The sequence below is a fragment of the Trichechus manatus genome, unplaced genomic scaffold, assembly GCF_000243295.1.
Source record: "Trichechus manatus latirostris isolate Lorelei unplaced genomic scaffold, TriManLat1.0 scaffold00050, whole genome shotgun sequence".
Taxonomy (NCBI): Eukaryota; Metazoa; Chordata; class Mammalia; order Sirenia; family Trichechidae; genus Trichechus; species Trichechus manatus.
In genome coordinates, this window is record NW_004443986.1 from 3,025,850 (window position 1) to 3,051,052 (window position 25,203).

A 25,203-nucleotide genomic window follows, 5' to 3' on the forward strand; every position below is an offset into this window, starting at 1 on the left:
CTATTTGTTCTGTAAACCTTCATCTAAAGTACAATAAAAAAAAAAAAAAGAACTAAAAAAATAAAAAGAAGACCAGACTTACTGGCCTGACAGAGACTGGAGAAACCCCAAGAGTATGGCCCCTGGACACCCTTTTAGCTCAGTAATGAAGTCACTCCTGAGAGTCACCTTTTAGGCAAAGATTAGACAGGCCCATAGGACAAAACAAGATTAAAAGGGCACACCAGCCCAGGGGCAAGGACTAGAAAGCAGGAGGGGACAGGAAAGCTGGTAATAGGGAACTGAAGATCGAGAAGGGAGAGTACTGACATGTCATGGGGTTGTTAACCAATGTCATAAAACAATATGTGTACTCACTGTTTAATGAGAAGCTAATTTGTTCTGTAAACCTTCATCTAAAGTATGATAAATAAATAAACTGATAATTGGTAAAAGCTAGCAGTATGTGTACTTTTCTTCTATTTTTTCCCTGAATTTTCTAAAGTGAATATGATGAACTGATTTTAGGATCAGAGGGGTGTTTTTTCAGTAATTACTTTTTCCACAATAGATGTTAACTTTTTTACACCTTTGTCAGATAATTAGTATATATTATAATATATAATACATATGACCATATATTAATGAGGTAAACAAATATATTGGTGACATAAAACCAAACCATGGACAGTATAGAGCTTCCTTATATATTTACTTACATAAATTTATATGTATTTATTCTATTGATGCTTCATTTGATCTAATGCAATGTCTGACACATAATAGGTACCTCCAAAAACTTGATAAATTAATAAATGTATTTAAACCACAGCTTGACATTTAGTCCCTGGACATCCCTTTTTATATGCTGCCATTTCCTCTAAATTCTCAGAATTTCCTGTCTAAAATATTGTAGGTATGCAGTTGTTATCACAACCATGTTATCTTGTAGACAAAAGTTCTAAAGGTCTTATCTCCAGCAGAGGTTTTAGGACATTTTGCTATTTAAAATAATCTGAAACATTGTATTTGAAGAAAGGACTTCGTAATAGCCAAAATATGCTACCATAAGAGCCAAAATATGCTACTATGTGTGTCATGTATGTATGTTTGTGTCTTTCAAAGTGCTGAGGAAAATAAGAATGACATCAGCAAGATTAGACCATATGAAAGGTTGAATGAACATGGTCAGTTGTTGGGGGAAGGGAAGAATCTGGGAGAGATTCCGTTCAGGGTAAGTGTAAGGGCCCCAGAAGGGAATGCGCATGCCCTAAGGGATGTCAGAGAGACTGCATTGAGTAGTGGGCATGAGTTAATAAGTAGAATTGGAATCATTTTGGGAGTTATTTTACACATACGAAAAGTTTGGAAATAATTTCATTAAGATGAAATAAGAGACATTATATAATTGTCTTAATTTGTTTCTATGTATTTTTATAGTGTTTCTATTTTTATTTAGGGGGAAACAAAAAATCAGTATCCAGATATTAGATAGGTGTATTAGTAAGTTTAAGAGGTAAAATAATTTTGGAAATGTTCAAATGAAAATTATACTATGGTGTGTTTATGTCTTAAGGAAGATTTTGAATTAACCTATTTAAGTCTTACTATTTTTTCACACTGCAGCTCCTATGGGCTTTAATAATTCTTAACTTATTAAATATTTAGAACAATTTTAGATTCTACCACTAATGTCCCTTGCTCTAAAATATGGTTGTAAATTTCTGAGGAAGAAACTATTTTTAAGTTTCATGCTTTTTAAGAAAGACATTTCTGTTCTTTTATTAAGTATGTTTTTTGTTGTTCTTGTTGTGTGCCGTCAGGTTGATTCTGACTCATAGCAACCCTATAAGACAGAGTAGAACTGCCACATAGGGTTTCCTAGTCTGTAAATCTTTATGGAAGCAGATTGCCACATCTTTTCTCCTGCCAAGCTGAACTGCTGACCTTTCGGTTAGCAGTTGAGTGCTTAGCCATTGCACCACCAGGACTCCTTCTCTATTAAGTATAATAGCGGTATTTTTTATTACAGAAGGTAATACTTGATTTTATTTAGAAACATTTTTCTTGTGTCATTAAACTATCTAATATTTTAATTTTTTTTTTATAAATGCTATAACTTGCATTGAGTTTGTTAGGGGATGTAGTTATGCTTTTTGTTTTTGAGTTTGATTATGAAGAGGCTAACAAAAATTGTAATATAGATATTAAACAAACAAGATAATGCTAATCTGGACAACAGATTATATGATATATAGGCATCTATTTATTACTTTATATTCTTAATAACTTAAACTTTTAGAGCAATTTATTTATTTTTGTTTCTTTTGAGAGAATGATGCAACAGTGTTAGCATCCTCAAAGATTCCTGGATATGACGTAAATGTAGTCACTTAAACTTCATGTTCTGAGACGGATTTTATGATACGTGTTCTTACAGTTTCAGTTGTAATGGAAAGGAGAATAGTCTATAATTTGGGTAGTTTTTAATTTTATTCTTTTCATGGTAAATGTCTTTATTCTTCATTTAGAATATGAAATAAAAGATAATTCTGGAAACTTGCTATTAACACAAAATATTTCATGAGAATATTGCAGTGCAGTAGCTAGATTTTATTAAAAATTTTTTGTGCTAAGGTTATTGTATCTTTATGAAGCACTTTAAACTTTTAGGTGGTATTGTTGCCTTATATTTTCTTAGAATCTAAACTCCTTTTCTCTGATTGTCATGAAAGTGATGTTGACTGCACACAGGGTTTCACTTTCAAGTTTGGTACTTTTCCTTTTCTTTCTCGCTACAGCCACACGGTTTTGAAGCTTGAGCAAAGTGCTCCCCAAACCTACCTCATTTGAAACTTATTAATAAACAAAAATTACTGTGCTTTGAATATACGGTTTCATCTTTTTATTAAATTTAAGTGTTTTAGGCCATAATGAATACTTTAGTGCCCGATATGGTCACCTCCAGCCATGTTGGCTATTAGAATTCAAATTTTAATTAATGAAAATTAAATACAGTTAAACATTCAGTTCCTTAGTCACATTAACTACCTGTTTCAAGGGGTCAAGAGCCATGTATGTCTCATGACTACCATATTGCACTGTGAGGATATAGAACATTTGTATCACCACAGGCAGTTTTATTGGACACACTGTTTGAAAGCAGGAGTCCACAAACTACAACCTGGGCACCAAATCTGCCCCACTGCATCCTTTGTAAATAAAGTTTTATTGGAATACAGCATATGCCCATTTGTTCACATATTGTCTATGGCTGCTTTCACGCTGTAACACTGGAGTTCAGTAGTTGTAACAGACTATGTGGCCCACACAGCCTACATATTTCCTATCTCTTTACTGAAAAAGTTTGTGACTCCTGCACTAGAGTATACATACTCGTACATCTGAGGTTGCTTGAATAGCATAGTTATTATATGCATATCATGTATCAGTAGTAGAGTGTCATATAAGGCAGATTATCACAGTTCAGAGATGGGCCAGACCAGTAGAACGGTAAGAAACGTGTCAAAACAAACCTCTAAACTATTATGTCAAAGCAGATGTCCTCTTGTAGGGACAATTAGAAGGTAAGCCCTTTTCTGGTAGTTCATATTCTTTTCAAAATGGAGAGAATTAAAAGGAAGAAGAATCCCAGACAAGACTGAATAATCAACATTCAGGGTGCCAACTCACTCAAGGTGGGCTGAGCAACTGGCAGAATTAGTGTGCAGTTGCCGTGAGACCTTTTTGTGCTGCTGGCCATTGTCACTCCTGGGCCCAGATTCTGGTTGGAAGTTAAGGAATGGAATCTTTAAAGGACACAAGGGCATTTAGAAGATTGACAGAGTGAGGTAGGGTAAAATTTATCTAATATATCAGACCTAAAAATCTTTAACTATAGACTTCAATGGAAATTTATTTAAAAAAAAATTCAACTCGTTAATATAGGACGTAGTTTCTAAATTTTTTGATTAATTGGATCATTTGAGTATTTTTATGATCATTTTTTATCTTGTGAAATTTCAAAAAAACCTTATTATATTAGATGATATGCATGAAATCTACTTGTTTTACCTGCATTTTCTTTGTTTTTTGAAAACGATATTTTAAACTATGGAACTGTTCGATTTTGGTGTGACATGAGGGGTGTATGTGTGTGTTTGGCTTATAATTTTTTCAGTGGAAGCCAAATTGTCATGATGCATGGGTTGTACCCCAAATAAATTTGTCTTGAGGATTCTGTATTGAACTCTGATTTATTTTTCCCCTATGTATTTTTAGTTAGTTGATTTCAAACAATAAATTGTAATGCAATACAAATATAGTAAAAGTTAGCTTTTGACACTGCCCTCATAGAACTGTCTGTTTTTCTTTGTTACTCTCCCAGGTTTAAGCTATCATGGTTTCCTATTCAAAGTGCCCTTGCCTCCCTTCAGCCAGGGCTTCAGTGAGTGCCTTATAAAGCCTGACCCTCACTAGAGCAGATTATAGTATAGCACAGAGAGCTAAATTTAGAGGGAAGCAGAGCCTCTGCTCCAAATAGTAACAGCTAAACGATAGATACTCTTGGTGACCGGAATATCTTCATTTAGTCTTTCAGAACCAGTTGGTAAGTCTTGTTTTTTGTTTTTGTTTGTTTTAATTTTTCAGAGTTATTATGTTGTTATTCTCCAAGTAGACTATATTGAGGGTGTGAAAAGTAAATCTACATCATTGGCCTATAAGAAACAAATTTTTGTGTTTAGAACTGAAATAAGCATTAAACAAAGCTAAAGATTTTTAAAATAGGATAATTCTCTAATAGGCTGTGTTTGGTGGTAATTCTCCATTAGCAGAAAAATACAAGCAAGGTGCAAAGGTAGAGTTAATTAGGGAATTTTGTGAGTTTATATTCTGGACCCTAAAATAAAACTCTTTATTAGAGAGAGCTCATACTTAAATGATTAATTATAAAATAAAAACAACCAGGGAAGAGGGTAATTCCTTCCTTGCAAGCTCACGGGCTGGAGAAGTTTCAGCCTCTTTTGAGGTATTTGTTTTTGCACCTGGGTATGAGACCCAGACTCTTGACAGGTATTTTTCTTTGCTAACACAAGAAAGGAGACATTATGGGGAACACGTACATATAATTGTCTTTTTTGTCCCAGTGAAATGTAAGGCTGATCCAGAGCAAATCTGTTGAAAATGCCAACAGGGAAATTTCTCAATGAAAGAGTTATGCAGTGCATATAAATAATGAATTAGAAGCTCTATTTCCAACATCCATCAAATGAAATGGGATTTCATTGATATGTTCATTGCATTTGAACTATTTTAATATGTAGCTGTTGCCCCCGTGCGTGTACTACAATCAATCACTTTCTCTACCCTTGTTCGAGGTCTGTCTTATTTTATTGCTTCACCTATCACATCATATTGTATATATTTGGGTTGTAACTCTCCCACTAGGCTCTGCGCTCCTTGAGGGCATGAATTCTACCTTTGTATCTCAAAGCTTCATATATGAAGTTCATTTTACTTTTACAGGATTGGTAGAATTCTCTCAAACCATAAAATAAGTTGCTTTTCTGTGTTTGTTGCTTTATTCTTAATTGGTTTCACTCTTTACGTAATGATGTAATTTGAAGTTTTTAATGATAAACAGATTGTTACTTATGTGAAGCTTGACGTTTCTCTTCTTTCTTAGTGAGGGAAGAAGCTTTTGGTATATAAATTGACTAATAATTTTCCCATGTTCTTAAGGAGTTTTTAAAAATTTTGAGAAATAGATAAATTACTTGAGTACTGCAAATGTTCTTGATTGTTTAATGGTCTAAGTAATTCAGGAAACGTAGACATTTCCAAATAACAATTTTTTAAAATTTTGAAAAGAAATTATTGTTTGGCCTTCATAATTTAGGCAATCTAGACATATTCTCAGATTATGATGTTTATGTCAGCAAGTTTATTCTCAATGTGTAAGAGATCTGTTGTGGAACAGGTTTTTTACTTTTTTCCAAGATAATTTACTATATTTTAAAATTATTTATTCGGTCTAATAGAAAAATACGAAGTTCCCTAGTCCCCTTCCTCTGAGGCTAAAACAAACAAACAACAAAATCTATTAACAGTTTCTAGTATCCTTCTTAAATTTTTCTCATAGAGAAAAACATATATATACTCCTTTTTTAACCAAATAAGATTATACTTTACATTCTTTTATTCAACTTGCATCTCTCCATTAGCAATGTATCTTGAACATCTTTCCATGTCAGAGCAATAGTTTATTTGTCAATATTTATTAATTAATGTTAACATTGATTAGTATTAATTAAAGGAACCCTGGTGGCAGAGTAATGAAGCACTCAGCTGCTAACCAAACGGTTAGTTCAAACTAACCCAGAGGTTCCACAGGAGAAAGACCTGGTGATCTGCTTCCGTAAAGATTGTTGTTATTGTTGTTAGGTGCCATCCAGTGGGTTCTGACTGATAGCGACCTTATGTGCAACAGAATGAAACATTGCTCTGTCCTGCACCATCCTCACAATCCTTGCTATGTTTGAGCCCATTGTTGCAGCCACTGTTTCAATCCATTTCATTGAGTGTCTTCCTCTTTTTTGCTGACCCTCTACCAAGCATGATGGTCCTTCCTGATCACATGTCCAAAGTATGTGAGACAAAGTCTCACCATCCCCCCTTCCAAGAAGCTTTATGGCTGTACTTCTTCCAAGACAGATTTGTTCGTTTTTCTGGCAGTCCAAGGTATATTCAATATTCTTCACCGCCGCTGTAATTCAAAGGCATCAGTTCTTCTTCAGGCTTCCTTATTCATTGTCCAGCTTTCCCACGCATATGAGATGATTGAAAATACCATTTGCATTAATCGTTGGTGTATAAATTTGAATAACAGTCATATTAACTAGTCTTCCTTTTAGGGGTATGGATATTATCCTATCGCTGTCAGCATTCTACTTCAGGACAGATCTTGAGATGATCTTTCTGACAATGAATGCGACGCCATTTCTCTTCAATTTATCATTCCCAGCATAGTAGACTGTATGATTGTTTGATTCAAAGTGGCCAATACCAGTCCTTTCCAGCTCACTAATGCCTAGGATATCAATCTTTATGTATTCCATTTCATTTTTGACAACTTCTGATTTTCCTAGATTCATACTTAGTACATTCCATGTTCCGATTATTGATGGATGTTTCTTCTCCTTTGAGTCGTGCCACATCAGCAAATGAAGGTCTGAAAGCTTTACTCCATCCACTTCATTTAGGTCGACTCTAGTTTGAGGAGGCAGCTCTTCCCTAGTTGTATTTTGAGTGCCTTCCAACCTGATGGACTCATCTTCCGGCACTATATCAGACAGTGTTTTGCTGCTATTCATAAGGTTTTCACTGGCAAGTTTTTTAGAAGTATGTCACTTAGGTCCTTCTTCCTAGTCTGTCTTTGGAACTGCCACTGAAACCTGTCTACCAGGGGTGAACCTGCTGGCATGTGAAATACTAGCGGCATAGCTTCTAGCATCACAGCAACATGCAAGCCACCACAGTATGACAAACTGACAGACAAGTGGTGGCCATGAAGATTACAGACTAGGAAACCCTATGGGGTAGTTCTACTCTGTCACATGGAGTCCGTGTGAGTTGAAAATTGACTCTATGGCACCTAACAATAACAACTACAATATTGACTGACTAATGTTAGTTACCGTTGCTAAGTGCAGACTAGTGAGGCAGCACTAGTCTGTCCTCTTGCAATGCTGTGTCTGCTTAAGTAGCAAGTGTAATTTATGTACTGAAGATACAGTATTGAGTAAAACTTATGAAGTACCTGCCCTCATGGAGATTACATTCTCATGAGGAAAATAGACCGTGGACAAACAGATGACAATAAAATGCCAGGCACTGATAAAGACTGTAAAGAGAAGTGAAGCTGGGTAAGGAGAGAGAGAGTGACGAGGGACCGTGTTAGTTGGGATTGTCAGGGCACACCTCTTTAAAGTGGAGGCGTTTGAATGACTGCTGGGAATAAGCCAGGTGAACATCTGAATAAAATCCTTCCCAAAAGCATGGCCGGTACAGAACTTTAGAAACGGAGCTGGCTGGGCATATTGGAAGAAAAACAAAGGGCAATGTAGATGGAGCACAGTGAGTGATGGAAGAGATATAGACGTAGGAAATTTAATCAGAATTGTAACCAGAGCCAGAAATGTAGTACATTTTGTTCTAATTCATTCTTTTTTAAGGCTTCATAATGTTCTGTTCAATAACTGTAATATAACTTATTTAACCAGACTCATATTTGTGGATGTTTAAATGTTCCTTTTTTTCATGAATTTAACAATGTTGCAACTGAATCTTTTTACACACACGTGCACATACACACATCTTTGCATACTTGTGTGGGTGTAACTGTACGATAAATTCCTAGAAAAAGAATTTCTAGACCACAGGTTATGTATATTTAAATTTCTACAAATCTTCCCGAAACAGTGTATAGAGTTTATCCTTTACATAATAATTTATCATCTGTGATTGCTTTTCCCATATCCTTTGCCTACACTGGGTATTATTAAACTTTTTGAATTGTTACTAATCCAATATTTAAGATAATATTTCATTTTAAAAAATATATTCAGTGCAAGTGAAGTTCAACATAGGTTTATTAGGCATATTATTATTTGAAACACATGATCTTTTTTTCTTTGTTTTCAGAAATTTTATGAATAAGCATCAGAAGCCAGTGCTCACAGGCCAGCGGTTCAAAACTCGGAAAAGGGGTAGGTTGTGTTGTATATTCGTGGTGTGTGTGTGTATTTGAAATTCTAATCAAAATATAAGATTGGAGGGGAAGAATTAAAATGATCCCTGTTTCCACTTAACCTCACTAATTCCACACATTTGAGCTCTGGGTATAGTTCTGATAAAAGCTACCGAATTGCCAGTTACTTAGGTATTTGATGTTGGACAAATAATTTAACTTGTCTGAACTTCAGTATCTTTATCCAGAAAATAGAGATAATTATATCTGTTCTAGTTGACTTACTCTCATGTGAGGCTATGAAGGCAGGTGATAAACTGCTGTTTTTGACATAAGCATTTTTATTTGTTTTTTGCTTTCTTTGTTGTTTTTGAGAAAGTGTTGACAGCAAACATGGTAAGACTAAGAGAACAAGGAAATTAGGGAGACAGATACTGAAGAGGGTTTTACATATTCAGAAGTTAAGAAGTAGGGTTAAAGCAGTTGCCTAAATACCGTTATAATTCATGTAACTCTTCTAAGTATCCTTTACTGTGGGAAGAGAAGTGGTCGACCCAGTTCAGTGATGACTGGTAAAATTACTATTTGTGTGAGTGACTTTGCTTGGTGATTTAGTGTTCATCTTACTGTCCTTTCTGTGCAAAGAATATTTTATCAGTGCTGAGGCAGTGCTAGTCTGTCCTCTTGCAATGCTGTGTCCGCTTAAGTAGCAAGTCTAATCATGTAGACAGTAAAGAAGGCCCAATACAATAGATCATTTGGATCAGAAGAGCTTGCAAGAGTCACTAGATAGCTATAAGTTTGATTTTAACTGTAAATGCTTCCTGCTGGAAAGCTTTGCATTCACACTAAAAAATGAAAATAAAAAAATTTTTAAAGTTAAAAAAAAAGTTACTTTACAGTATTTCTGTCTTGTGTTCTCTTTTTTTTGTTTTATTTTTGCCATCCCTAGCTTATCCTCATAAGCTTAAGTACAAGTACAGCATGAGAAACCTCCCTCCATTTAGTCCTCATCCTAGTCTTGCATACTGTGTCCCTGCTACATTTTCCCCATTGAAATCTGAAAGCAGATATCAAACACAAGATGCCAAGCAGCATCCATTGTATCATTGTTTAAAGCAATCTTTAAAAAATAGGCTTAGATTATTTCAAAAGAACTTAATCAGTAAGAACCATATTGTTGAGAAACCTAATTACAGTTAAGGCATTCTTGGACCTAGTAACATGGTAATATTTAACATATGCCCAACTGCGAGGTGCAGGAAGGTTTGCCGTTGCCTGCCTGCTGAGGGAATGTGTTAATTTGGGGCCTGGATCTCCAGCTCAGTTGGCTTTATTAGTGTGATGCCGATTCACTGCAACTGAGCCAAAGAGCCAAGAGAGGGCCTGAGAATGTGTTGCCCAACAGCAGATGTGATTCAATGGGAAAACTGGCCCTTGGAGGCAGTCTTTGGTTTGGAACTGGAAAGGTTTTCTCTCTGAACCGGATTGCCTCTGATTCATTTGGTGGTCAAGATTGTGCCTGGGTCTTTTGCTGCTGTTGTACTCAGGAAGAGCTTCCCAGAAATAGATTGTATACTATTTGTCAGTTGATCTGGATTTATATAACTCAGGTCTGTTGGGGATTTACTCAGCGCTCGAAGCATTTTTTTGCTATACTGCTGACTGGGAGCAAAAAAAAAAAAAATGGAGTCAGCCTCATTTTCTTTTCTTCATAATAGTGAATTACCTCCTGGATGATTTATTGTGTCTTGACATTTCTTTGCTATTTGGATGAGACCAGCTTCAGATAAACGGTTAACAGTTTTGTAGAGCTAAGAAAAAACTTGTGAGACTATTTCAAGGTCATTTCGATTGCCTATCTTCTGAAGATTTGTCTTCAGTTTGAAACGATTTCCTAGCAAAGCTAATGCTCTTCCATGCCAAGTTAGTTAAAAATATATATTTCTTACTGGTTAACATTAAAATATAAACATGGTAGGACATATCATACAGAACTTCATCTAGACCCTCTTTTCCTTTATGAAATATTTACATCTTACTTATGTTCTCCAAAAAAATTATATTTTCTGGTGTGGCTTGCAGGATTCTGAAAGGAGATGAAAATTTCTCCCCTGAGTCATTGTTACATTTTGCTGAATAAAATACTTAGTAACTAAACTGGCTTTCCTATACATTTTATAAGGAAATTGGATCAAAATTAGTAAAACTAGGAGAGGAAAAAAAAGACCAGATTCTGGGTGTCCAAAGTGACCTCACACTGGGGTTTCCCCCTAAGGCATGAGATCTGTGCTGGTTAGCTTTACAGTAAGTGGTGTTAATAACTTATTGAGTAAGGCTTTAAATGTTGATATATATATATATATATATGTCAATGTGTGTGTGTAGTTAGAAAATACATGATTTCTAATTAATTGCCTATATCTCAGTAATATTATTTATTACTTCATTAACACATTGGAAAAATGCTATGTTAATCAGCTATTGTAGTTTTCATAGTAAACACTGTGTTTAAGTAACTTACAGGCATATTTGAGTGTCAGAAATAGGCCCACTTCTCTATGTCGGCATAAGGGCTACTAACTCTTTAGTGTCACATCTGTGATTCACCAACACAGTATAAATTTGAGACCCTAATTACATACTTCCCACTTCAAGAGAGGTTTGATCTGCCACATGGAAACTCAAGGAAGCAATGGCATGTTTCCTTTAGGATTTTGTTAGTATTTCTGCTAGGCTATCCTTAAATGAAATATAAACCACATATACTGTTGTTTCAGATGAAAACGAATCTTTGAATAAAGTGTCGTCTTGTTTCCCAAGACTCCACTGATGTTCTGGACTTTTTCTTGTATTCCTGTTGATGGACACTTTATCTTAGCAGATAGGAGCATATTTCAGCCTGCAAAAGAATTAATCCTACACTGAAGGTGTAGATAATTTTTGAAGATTCCCAGCCCTTAGTGAGGTTAAGCTGTAGGCAATCATTTTGACCTAATGCATTATTGCTCACTGTTGAAGTGTGCTTGGCCATGATATGCTTTCTTCCTCCTTTTTACTTTTCCTCTTTCTTAGCAATTCTTTTGGGAAACTGTAATGAGAATGAAGGATTTTTAGAAACACAAGTCTTTAAGTTGTCTCTTAGATTCCAAACAAAGTCCTCTGAATTAATTCTTGGCATAAATACCGTATTGACCAACCTAGATTTCCTGATGTCTCAATTTGTAATTTTAAAATCATCAAAGTCTGTTCCACTGCCTGAGTCAACATGCAATTATGTTGTCTTGCCATTGCTGGGACCACCTCAATTAATTTTGGGAGCTGGTCTCAAGACTTAATAAACAGCTGTGGTCCTTTTACTTCTCGCTTTCTCATGCTATAGGAAAGAAAACATCTGTATCCAGGGGGAGACCCTGCTTAGGAGGTGAAGTAGCCTTGGCTTGCCAGTGAGTTCCCCCTGCATAGAGTCACAGCTACTAACCTCCTCCAGCTCTGCATAATATGTTCCTGTAGAAGACAATCCTGGTTTCCTCCCCCACTACACAACAAGACCCTAATTATATTTTTTTCTGCAGTTGACATTTGCATGTTCTTGGCTACATAATGTTTCACTTATGTGGCATCAAAGGGACTTTTATTCGTGATGAATATTGTTCGAGTTAATTTATGTATGTCTTCATGTTATTTCACACTGTGTGACTCTGACTGGTACTAGGATTGCTATTCTCTGGTTCTGATGCTGTAGTGTTAACTATTTGCAACCCGTTCCTCTGGTTAGACCACTTCAAATGGCCAGTCTGCACAAACCAGAGAGTTGCTGTTTGGTTTTTAAGTATAGTTTTTAATTTTTTCAAAGCTATGCATATACCTGGTTTAGTCAACTAGTTCTGTCAGATTTGTTGTAACAACAGCAATCATCACCTCCCCCTCCCCCGCAGTGACACTCTTTCAACTCTTTTAGTTGATTCTTTGGATATTTACTTTCATGTAGCCAAATATTCTTATATGGCTGTCTTAATTATCTAGTGCTCCTATACAAAAATACCATAAGTGGATGGCTTTAACAAACAGAAATGTATGTCTTTAACAAACAGTTTAGGAGGCTGGAAGTCCAAATTCAGGGCCAGATCCAGTGGAAGAGTTTCTCTCTCTCTATCAGCTCCGGGGGAAGGTCCTTGTCCTCAGTCTTCCCCTGACCTAGGAGCTTCTCAGCACAGGAACCCCAGGTCCAAAGGACATGCGCTCTGCTCCTGGCTCTTCTTGCTCAGTGGTAATGGGGTCCCTCTCCTCTCTGCTTGCTTCTCTCTTTTGTATCTCAGAAGAGATTGACTCAAAACACAGCCTAATCCCGTAGATTGTGTCCTGTGTCATTAACATAACTGCTTCTAATCCTGCCTCATTACCATCATAGAGATTAAGATTTACAACACATAGGATAATTACATTAGATCACAAAATGGAGAACAACCACACAGTACTGGGAATCATGGCCTAGCCAAGTTGACACACATTTTGGGGGGACACAATTCAATCCACAACAATAGTTATTTCTTAATTTTTCTGTTGTAAGTATTACATATCGATTTCCTACTATGGAAGACAAGGATTCAGCTCTCTTTCACTGCTCCCACCCACCTGAATACATCCTGTCCTCCTCCTCTAAACTTTTATTTCATCATAATTTTGGTTAGACCAGTGGTTACTGTGTATATTATTATGACTTTGTGCATGCTTACAGCTTAGGAGCCCTGGTGGTATAACTGGTTAAGCAATTGGCTGCTAACCAAAAGGTTGGCGGTTCAAACCCACCTGACAGCTCTGTGAGAGAAGGACCTGGCAATCTGCTTCTGTAAAGATTTCAGCCAAGAAAACCCTATATGGCAGTTCTGCTCTGTCACATGGGGTCGCTGTGAGTTGGAATTGACTCAACAACACCTAACAACAATAGCATTCACAGCTTAACCATGATCTCGTTACTTTTCTTTTTCTGAACATTATTTTGTTTTCCCTGATTTAATAAATTATCTTTTTTAATTCGTTTTCCTTGACTTAAAACGAATCAACCCTAAACTTTCCTTTGTTATGTAAATTTATTAATTCAGACACTTTAGAAATTCTAGCAATTATATAATGTTGAAGGAATTCTCATATAGCATGTTATGTTGTTGTTATTATGTTGAAGAACTCTCTCTCAGTTGGGTTGCTTTCTGGGCCTGCTGTACAGCTGTCAACTTGCGGTGCCCTTGTACCATAATCCTGGCAAGTGCTGTGACCACTCTCTTATTTGTGTTGTCTTTTCCTGGAATCTCATGTCTAACTCTTTCTTTATATGCTCTTGTTTTAGTGGAGTATGTCCTTTAGTAGCTTTCCAAGTAAGGCTGTATGAGAAATAATTTTTGAGGTTTTACCTGTCTCAAAATATGTTTATTCTCTACTTACCTTTGATTCTGTTTGGCTGGACACTAGAATTCTGTGTTGGGAATTGTCATCCCTCAAAACTTTGAAGTAATTTCTTCTAGTTTCTGGTGTTTCTGTTGAGCAATTCAATGTCATTCTGTTTCCTGGTACTTTATGTGTAACTTGTTTTTTTGCCCTAGAAATCTGCAGATAACTGATGTGTTCCCAGTATTCTGGAATTTCCCAATAATGAATGTGCCTTGTTGTGGATCCACTTGCATTCATTGTGCTGGGTGCCAAGACAACCTTTTATCTGGAAACTCATGCCCTTCAGTTCTGTGAAACTTTCTTGATTTTTTTAAGAAAATAATCTCCTTTCCTTTGTTTTTTCATTTTATCTTTTGATAATACTTATTATTTCAATATGAGGTTGCTCTACCCTTTTCCTTATCTTTTTGTTCCAATTTTCTAGGTCTCTGACTTTTTTATTCTGTTTTCTGAGAGAAATTTTCAGCTTTCTTTTCAAGTTTTCAATTGAGTTTTTCACTTCTATCTCATTTTTTATTTCTAAAAGCTATTTTTTGTTCGCAAAATTTTTTTTTATAGCATTCCCTCTCTTTTTAACAGTTGCAGCATCTTCACTTACCTCTCTATAGATAATTATTATAGGATTTTTCTCTAGGTTTTGAGATCATATCTTGCTCACTCTACCCATACTCAGACCTACTGTCTGTAGGAAAAAAAGAGCCCTTTGAATTGAATCTTAGACCCTTTACCTTTAGTCATTTGTTCTGTCTAGCCTGACCTCTAGTATGTCACCTGCATGTGTATGCTCCTGTATATGGCCCCTACTTTGTTCAAGATCTGGGCCCAACCTGACCTTCCACAAGAAATTTCTCTAGAGTCTAGACCAAAACTTATCAGACCATACCACTTCTCCTCCATACGCACATATCCAGTTCACTGTAGTAGTTCCTTTATGCCTTTCTAATTGTTTGATAAAAGGAGCCTGGTTGGCACAACGGTTAAATGCTCAGCTGCGAACAAAAAGATTGGCAGTTCAAAAGGTTGGCAGTTTGAACCCACCAAGTGGCTCCATGGGAGAAAGACCTGGCAATCTGCACCTATAAAGATTACAACCTGGAAAACCGTCTGGGGCAGTTCTACTCCGTCACATGGGGTCACTATGAGTCGAAATCGACTCGACAGCACCTAACAACAACAGCAGTTGTTCTATAGCTGTTCATCTATATTACCTGAGAGTAAAAAGTTGTAGAATATCTGTATACTCTTCAAGCTTGTACAACAGAGGTTCTCAACGTGGGGTTCAGACCCCTCAGTACCCTGAAGCCTTTGCAGAAAGTCTGCAAGTCAAAACCTTTCATAATAATACTAAGATATTATTTGCTCTTTTCACATATTCTCTCATGAGTTTACAGGGGAGTTTTTCAAATGCTGCATGGTATGTGATATCACAACAGATTAAGTATAGCAGATATGAGAATTCATCTGTCTTCTGTTAAGCCAAATGCTAAAGAGATTTCTAAAAATGTAAAACAGTACCACTCTTCTAACTAGTTTGTGGTTGTTGTTGTTTAATAAGTAAATATTTTTAAGTTTTCTGTTCTTAATCTCCATAAACAAAAGCTCTTTGGAATCATCAGTACTTTTTAAGAGTGTCAAGGAGTCATGAGGCCAAAAAGTTTGATAATCTCTGCTTTATGACATTGTATATAATATACACATGTTCATGATATATTTTAACTATTTAAGTACCCTGGAATAATTTATCTTGTAAAAGAGATCTTCCTCTCCCCAAATCTTTATTTGTTTGTTTATATTTATATATCTTCCCTTATTATTTGGCAATTCTCCATGGATCATTTTCTTTATCTTAGGAGAAACAAAAATTTTAAGTTTTGATTTGTACTCTATTTTCTTTCCTGATAATTAGGATTAGTAAATTACATTGGCTGATCCTATGTAGTTAGGAACAGTCACAAATTTTATTATGTGTTAGATGGAGTAAAAGTATTTTTGTGGCCCCCATGAGCAGAAATAAATTATTTGCTTAAATAAATGTTTGAACAAGAACTTTCAGAACATGGAAATCTGATAGAAAAAGCTATTGTCCTCTGACTTTTAAGTTATCACACTATCAAACAAAGAAAGGTGAACAATGGAAATGTATGGCCAGACTCTTTGGAGAGTATGATGTGTAAAAAAGAAATGATTTTATAATTTTTTTATTTTAGATGAAAAAGAGAAATTCGAACCCACAGTCTTCAGGGATACACTTATCCAGGGGCTTAATGAGGCTGGTGATGACCTTGAAGCTGTAGCCAAGTTTCTGGACTCTACAGGCTCAAGATTAGATTATCGTCGCTATGCAGACACACTCTTCGATATCCTGGTGGCTGGCAGCATGCTTGGTAAACCATATGTTACAGCGTTTTCTTGTAGTATATAGATTTTAAATTCTAATGAAATATTTCCTTATAATATGTAGATAGTTTAGAATCTTTATAAATATACATTTATTAGAATTAATTAAAAGAATATAAGTGGGAGTCTCTACGGTTTTTAGATTGATTACAACTTGGAATGTTGTTAATGTGACTGTGAGATGATTATTTGCTTAATAAAGGCATAGAATTGAGGATTTTTGTTGGCATTACGCCACAGTTGGCCACTTGGCTATAGCTAAAAGACAACTTTATCATGTGTCCCTAATTCTTAAATGTTTCTGAAGTGGACATAGGAGAGGTATTTTTTGTATAATTTTGTGTATGTTATTTAGACCCTTCCAGTATATTATATGAGCCCCTAAATCCCATAGGCACCTTTTCTTTTTAATCTCGCCCTTTTATTTTTTCTTTTGGAACCGTGAAATGTCACCATCAACAAATTTAAGAAATGTCCAAGGCCCAGTTAATGCCATTTCATCCATATATAGTAAAATATCTAAGAAACATAGTTTAAACCTAGTTTAGGTGGCACAAATGGTTAAGCATTTGACTACGAGCCAAAATGTTGGCAGTTCAAACCCACCCAGAGGAGCCTCAGAAGACAGGCCTGGCGATCTGCTTCCAGAAGGTCACAGCCTTGAAAGCTTTATGGAGTGCAGTTCTACTCTGAACACACGAAGTTGCCATGAGTCAAAATTCACTCGATGGCAACTAACAACAACAACATCACCATTTCTTTCTGTCATAGACAGTTATTCTTAGGTCTTATGGTTAGCTGCCGTCAAGTTGGCCCTCGACTCGTGGTGATCCTATGTGTTACAGGTGGCAACCCATGTATCACAGAGTAAAACTGCTCCTAGGGTTTTTTAGGCTATAATCTTTACGGAAACAGTTTGCTGGGCCTTTCTCCTGTGGAACCTCTGGGTGGGTTCGAACTGCAACCTTTAGGTTAGCAGTCAATTGCAAACCACTTGAGCCACCCAGACTCCTAAATCTTAGTTCTTATAATTAGTCAATGGTAACCATATGTCATTAAACTAGTTGCTGTTGAGTAATTTCCCACTCATGGCAACTCCATGTGTTGCAGAATAGAACTGCGCTTTATAGAGTTTTCATGGCTGTGATCTTTCGGAAGCAGATCACCAGGCCTTTCTTCTGAGGCACCGCTGGGTGGGTTCGAACCACCAACTTTTCTGTTAGTAGCTAAGCACTTAACTATTCGCACCATCTACGGGCTCCTTGTTGTTATTAGGTGCTGTCGAGTTGAGTTGATTCCAACTCAGCGACCCTATGAGACAGAGTAAAACTGCCCCATAGGATTTCCAAGAAGCAGCTGTTGGATTTGAACTGCCAACATTTTAGTTAGCAGCTGTCTTAGTCATCTAGTGCTGCTACAACACAAATACCACAAGTGGTTGGCTTTAACAAAGATAAATTGATTTCTTCACAGTAAAGTAGGCTAAAGTCCAAATTCAGAGCATCAGCTCCTGGGGAAAGCTTTCTCTCTCTATCAGCCTTCTTCTCATCAGTGTTCCCCTGGACTAGGAGCTTCTCTGCTCAGGGACCCTGGGTCCAAAGGATACGCTCTGCTCCTGGCACTGCTTTCTTGGTGGTATGAGGTCCCCCAACTCTCTGCTTGCTTCCTTTCCTTTTATCTCTTGAGAGATAAAAGGTGGTGCAGGCCACACCCCAGGAAAACTCCCTTTACATTGGATCAGGGATGTGACCTGGGTAAGGGTGGTGTTACAATCCCGCCCTAATCCTCTTTAACATAAAATTACAATCACAAAATGGAGGCCAACCACACAATTCTGGGAATCATGGCCCAGCCAAATTGAAACACACATTTTTGGGGGGACATAATTCAATCCATGACAGCAGCCAAGCTCTTAACCAGTATGCCACCAGGGTGGTTAAATCCCCTAGGCCGATGATTTTCAACTGCCTGAGGGGTATTTGAAAATGTGTGAAAGTGTTTTGGTTGTTACAAAGACTTGGGAATGGGGGCCAGATGTGTTGCCTATTCTGCTGTTGCAAGGGACATTCAACACAGTTAAGAATTGCCCCATCCAAAATGCCATAAGTGCCTTTCATTGGGAGACACTGCTTATGTCAATCTACCTTGATACTAGGTGTGAGCCTTCCTCCATTTTGAGGTGGAGCCACTCTTAAATTCTTCTTTTATTTCAAACTTTTTGTTTTGGTAAATGGCCCCATTTATTTCTAGGCCCTCTGTTCTGCGTTTCTGGGTTTTACCATATATTGTATTTACTTTGTTACTGTTTGCAAGGATCGCACATTATCACTGTAAATAAATCAAGTCCAAGTAAAGAAGCTATATATGAGGTGCTCGGATCCTAATACCCGGAGATAACCATTGTCACTGTTTTGGTTAATTCCCTTCTAGAAATATCTTTAATTACATAAATACACAAATTTTTGAGTATGTAGTGATATACAAAGATGATACTGTACATGCTATTTTGTAAATGACTTTTTACTCAGTAATATGGTGTTACTTATCCTGCCTCTGCTTGTTAGCGTGGGTGATTTTAAAAAGAATTAAAACCAAACTGGTACTGATAAATATTTAAATTGTTTACAGTTTTCCCTATTATAAACAATGTAATAATCAGTGTCTGTATACACATATCTTTGTGCTTTTATCTGATTATATCCTTATATAATTATAAATTCATAATAATGAATTAATGAATCAAATTGTGGTGATATGTATATATCTGTCTACAATCTACCTATCTGAGAGCGAGAGAAAAAAAAAACAGCCCTCAAAAGTAATTTTCTTATTAACTTTTGTCAAAAATCATGAGTTCCTATTTACCTACCTCCCTAGCAATGTTAGGTTTTGTCAGTTTTGTCTACTTTTTAGTATCTTCATCAATTGATAGATATTTTCCATTTAAAATTTTTTAATTAATAGGGAAAGTTGAACATTTTCTGGTGTGATTGTTGGCTTTTTGTATTTCTTCTTTTGTGGAGTAACATGCCATATTGTTTACCTGATTTTTTTTTTCCCTTTTGGAATATTATTTTTTCTTTAATTATGATATGCTTTTATGATAAACGTCATGCGAGAATAGTCTTCAGCAAGTTTTGATTCTTACTAAAGTTACACATGACTTCATTGGTCAATCATATGGACACTTTTCAGTCCTTAGTGACTTCCTGGAAACATTGTTGACCCTTCTGTCAGGGAAGCCAGAATTTAATAGGAAATATTATTATTTTAATGTATTTGTATCGATTTCCAATATTTTAATAAACACAATTCAAGAAAATTATGGACAAGGTTTAAAAAGCATATTCAGAGGCTGTCAGTTTGTAATCTCTGGCTGGGCATATTGTTAAGTATTGAACGGCTAAAAAAAAATATGAATACAGATGGGAATATTAGAGTGTTCTAAAATGAAGAATAAGTAGGATTGATTGTGTTGCTGCCCAGGCTTGAAACCCTCCTTCAGTGTTTCTCTTGAAACATGTTATTACCTTAAATTTGCATTGACTCTGCACATATTTACTGCTCAGACTCTTCCCCTTCTTAGATAATCTATAGTTCTTCTTCTTGCTGTTGAGTTTAGAAAAAAATTAACATGGACCTTTGGGTAAAAGAATAACTCTGTAACACAGATTTTTATAAAAAGGAAAAAAAAAAAGAACAGAGTTAGCTATCCCAGACTCTCTTTTCTTTCTATTCCAAACATTGTCACTAATAATGTCATCCACTCTTGGCTTCAGCTACAATGTATACGTTGTTGATTCTCAAATCTCTGTCAAAGATATAATCTTTATCACTCTTGTATTTTAAACTCACATGTCTCATGAGTACCTCAAACACAGTGTGTCCAAAACTAAACTCACTTCCCCTCATATACACCTTCCCTATTCAGTGTCCCCATCTCAGTGAGTGGCACCTTCAGACACTCAGTTGTCCACTCTGGGCACCATCCTTAATGTCTTGATTGCCCTTCCTACCCATGTCAAACCAACTCCCAGGTCCTATCAATTCTTCTTCCTTAATATTTCTTGAATTTGTTTATTTTTCTCTACCCTTAGTGCTACCTTAGCTAAAGCTATTATTATCTCTCTTCTGGATTATTGCAGAAGCTCTAAAGTGGCCCTCTGCTTTTGATTTTGCATCCTTCTATGACCATTCCATGCCTTTGCAATTTCCTAAATGGGCTAGGTTCTCCTTTGACTCTTGAGCTTTATATAAATTGTTCTCTTTAACTAGAGTACTGTATTTCTCTTCTTTAGCAGGTTAACTCCTGTTAACGCTTTAGGACTCAGCTTAGATGTCAACCACTGGGGAAAGTCTTCCACAAACCCCAAGTTTGACTTACATACCCCTAACATGGCATTCCCAAGTACAGTGTACTTTTCTAATCGTATTATTTTGTATTTGCCTGTTTACTACTCCATATCATCTTTTAGAATAATGTTTATCAATCCTGATGGCACATTAGAAATATTTGGGAAACTTTTAAAAAATATTAATACCTGAGCCCTGTCCAAGACCAATTGTATCAGATTATCTGGAAGTAGACCCATGCACTGGTATTTTTTTTTTTTTTTAATTCCCCCGGGAGTTCTTATGTGCAATCAGAGTTGATAATCAGTGTTGTAGACTCTTAGGTTTCTTGGGAAACGGGACCTATATTTTTTTAAACATCCACAGAGCCTAGGAACTCATTAAATATACTTTCAGTTTAATGTATGAAATTAAGTCCTCCTTTCATCCCGCCAGTTACAGTTTAGGTATACAGCCATGCTAATTTCCAAGCTCTTATTAAGATCATAACTTTCTGATTACATACTTGGGTTTTAAATTCAATAATGACGTTTTTACTCACTGGCAAAAATGACTTCCTTTATATAACATATAATTAAAATATTTTTGCATACTCTTACATCTATCAACATTTAGAGGTAGCGGGATTACTAGGAGACAAAATAAGCACTGTGATTTAAAATAGGGGCTTTGGAGCCATGTTCTTTTTCAGTATGCTATGATGTCTTTCTTTTTTTTGGAGCCTTGGTGGCGTAGTGGTTAAGAGCTACAGCTGCTAACCAAAAGATCGGCAGTTCAAATCCACCAGCCACTCCTTGGAAAACATATGGGGTAGTTCTGCTCTGTCCTATAGCGTTGCTATGGGTCAGCAATGGATTTTTATGATGCCTTTACGTTACAGATTAGTGAGCAGAATAGCTGAGAATGTCATCTGAGTAATCAAGTTTACCATGACTACTAACCCAAATCTTTGTGTTGAATTTCTTTTCCAAATAGAAGGCCGTTCATATTACAAATATGTATACAGTCTTCCCATTTTAAGTGATAGGCCAGCATTTTTGTTTGTTTTCATTTATTTTTAATCCAGGGTACAAGTCAAGCGAAAATATTTATATTAAAAAAAAATATTGACGTTGCATTTGCATCTTAAAATACACAAACACAAGGATATATATACATCCTTTAGAATCTGATAGACATGGGTTTTAATTTTACCATCACATTTATTAGCTATGTGGCTTGGGCATGTTGTTTAATTTCTAAACATCAGTTTCCTTATCTGTAAATTAAGAGTAATGTAAGTACCTATCTTATAGAGTTGTTATGAATATTAACTAACACACATGAATTGCTTAGTCATGAGCATGTAATGAGTGTTTACTATGATAATTATTACTCTTTGGTCAATTTTAACTAAATATAATAAGTAAATATGTTAACTAAATAATATTAAATCACAATATGATAACTCTTGATTTGATATCACTAATCCCTATTGTTTCACATTCTAGACATTATTTTTATGTCTTCTAGTTCTAGATCATGAGGCTGTGCCCACTTATATAGGGAAGGCTTTTGGAGCAGATTTTCAAAATATTTTATATGTGTTGCCTTTTACTGATTTTTGTAATATTACCTTATTAGTAGCATTATAATATTGAATTGATAATAATAATGTACATTATTAGAATCACATGAAAATTTGCTATCATGATGGCCATTATTAAAAAATAACTTTTAATCTTAATTCTTCCTATTCTTTTATATTTAATTTTACATGTACACTCTTGATTCCTTAAGAAGATATTTGAAATTTTGAAATATATTTAAAAGATTTTTTTACCTCAATGAATATTGCCTGTCATAACGTCCTATTTGTTTTAAGGTTCTTATAACAGCATATGTGGAATTCCAATATGTAGAGTTAGGTCAATTTCTAAATGGGTTGGTAGTTTAGAGATTTTTAAATAAATATAAAGGACTTTTTAAAAACAAGCTGTAGCAAGATCATTAAGGTGTATGTAACAAGTGTTTTATTTTGTTAAAGAATGCAACTTTAAGAACTTATTCTTAAGAGAAGATATTAGTTTCAAAATCATACTTTTCAGTTATATTATTTCTATTAGATAGAGATCCTTAGCCCAGAGTTTTAAGATTATTATCTTAATAAAATTTTGTTCCAGGTGGTTGTATTCATGACAAAGGGCTAATTAAATCCTGTGCATAAATTAAACAAGTGAAAATAGACCCCCGAAGGAGCTGGCTTCTCTAAAAATTAATTTACTATAAAACTGTATGCTGGAGTTTGAAGCACGTAGAGGAGATGATAAGCTAAGGAAAGTATAACTCAACTGAATTTTCATTTGTATGTGTCTACTGAAAATGTTGGCTATGTGTACCCCTTTTCATCCAAACATCTGAAACCATAAGTTAAATGAAGGCAGTTATACATTCAAAACAAAACAACAAAATACCAGAAGTGGCTGGTAAGTAGATAATATCTGCCTTTTTCAACTTTGATCTTTGTTGTGTCTTTGGTGTCTAGGACTGTATCTGCTAAAAGTATATATTCTACAAGCGTTTGTTGAGTATATGAAAGACATTAATCTAACTTGACTTGCTCCAACCTTTTACCATAAATAGCATCAGAAAACAAAAATACCTAGTGTTCTCATTCCCCTCTTTTGATCAACCAGGGCTTGTAGTGCCACCATTGAAGCTTACAGGAGGAGCCTTCAGGAGTCTTGTGAGTCTGGAAAGCTGAGTTGTAGGCAAAGGATTCTCTTATTCTAGTCCATTTATTCCATGATATTGTGTAGGCTATGGGAAAAAAAGGATGAGAGAGAATAAAATACTCTCTTTCCTACCCAGTACAGCTGCTTAGTTGATGAAATAAAATGGCAGGGAGTCAGAGTGCATACTCTCAATACTGAATGGATAGCTGGGTTAGTGAAGATGAAAATAGTTTTAATACCTACCCAAGTAGAAACCATCAAGAGCTACTATATACAGGTGCTTAGAAGAGCCAGGTCTGGTCAGTCTAAAAGTTGGTGAACTAGAGTCCAGTGAAATATTATCAAGCCTGAAAAGAGAATCATTCCCTGACTTGGGAAACATCAACAATTGCACTGAGAATATTGGAATTAAATTCAGTGGATAAAGGTTATTCTTTAGCTTCCATGACTAAGGATGAACTTTGGAAACAACCAGATTTAGAGGTAAAAAGGAAATTTGGCCCTTCAACCTCCTTAGCATGAGCTGTCTTCCTTTCTTCTTCTGATTTTGTATATGCTACCTACTAAACTCTTTTTCAGTCTCAAATTTGTTTTTTATTATTTTTAACGATATTACTAATATTTTTATTTGAGTATGGTATAGTATTTTTTAGCTCTTTACCTCTGAGACAGTAAGAGATAATAGTGAATTTCTTTTTATTTTACTGATAGAATCTAGTGTTTTAAGTGAGGATGTAGGACAATTTATATAGTATGGTGGAAGTATGAAATGAAACAACCAATTTGGAAAATACCAATTTGGTATTATAATGGAAGCACAGACAAATACCTAACGTGTCTTTCTACACTTACGCATCATTCTATGAAGTTAGATGTGACTCTTAGATTTTACATCTACTTTCACTGTTTTCCTTGATGTCCAGGAGTTAATCTGTTCTGCAAATGCTCTGCTCATTTCAGCATTGTCCTTAATTGTAATTATGTTTCCCTTTCCAGCCCCTGGAGGAACACGCATAGATGATGGTGACAAGACTAAGATGACCAACCACTGTGTGTTTTCGGCAAATGAAGATCATGAAACCATCCGAAACTATGCTCAGGTAGTATCTGTAATTGAGAGATTGCCACTGTGTTAGAAGGGAAGCATTTGAACAGGATTTAAGGAAACATTAAGTTGAGCAACTCTATACTTTGTAGAAATGTTAGCTAGCTCTTAAACAAAAGGAGAGATACTCAGTTGCATTCATAATAAGATAATGGACGTTAAAACTACAAGAAGATAAGTGTTTCACCTCTCAGCAGTGAGGGATGTTGGGGACCAGATGCTCATATAAATTGCTGATGGGAGTGTAAATTCATTCAACCTTTAGGGAGAGCAATTTGACACTGTCTATTAAAACTAAAACTGCATATGCTCTTTGACCCAGCATTCCACTTGTAGGATTCCATCCTACAGATATGCCTTCACCTGTGTGAAATGACATATACAGTGATAGTCATTGTAGTATTGCTTGTAATAATATCAAAGAATGAAAGCAATAAAAAGTCCATCAATACCAAGAAGCC

At 35.7% G+C, this 25,203-nt stretch overlaps 1 protein-coding gene across 1 annotated transcript in view; it reads left to right on the forward strand.

The window, feature by feature from the left end:
• Positions 1-25,203, forward strand: part of BZW2 (basic leucine zipper and W2 domains 2) — a 78,146-nt gene that overhangs the window by 14,995 nt on the left and 37,948 nt on the right. Inside the window, exons 2-4 of the mRNA XM_004377421.1 lie at positions 8,683-8,747; positions 16,381-16,557; positions 24,634-24,737. Of these exons, the coding sequence (XP_004377478.1) occupies positions 8,690-8,747; positions 16,381-16,557; positions 24,634-24,737 (339 nt within the window). The 5' untranslated portion in view covers positions 8,683-8,689. The remainder of the gene's footprint in view (positions 1-8,682; positions 8,748-16,380; positions 16,558-24,633; positions 24,738-25,203) is intronic.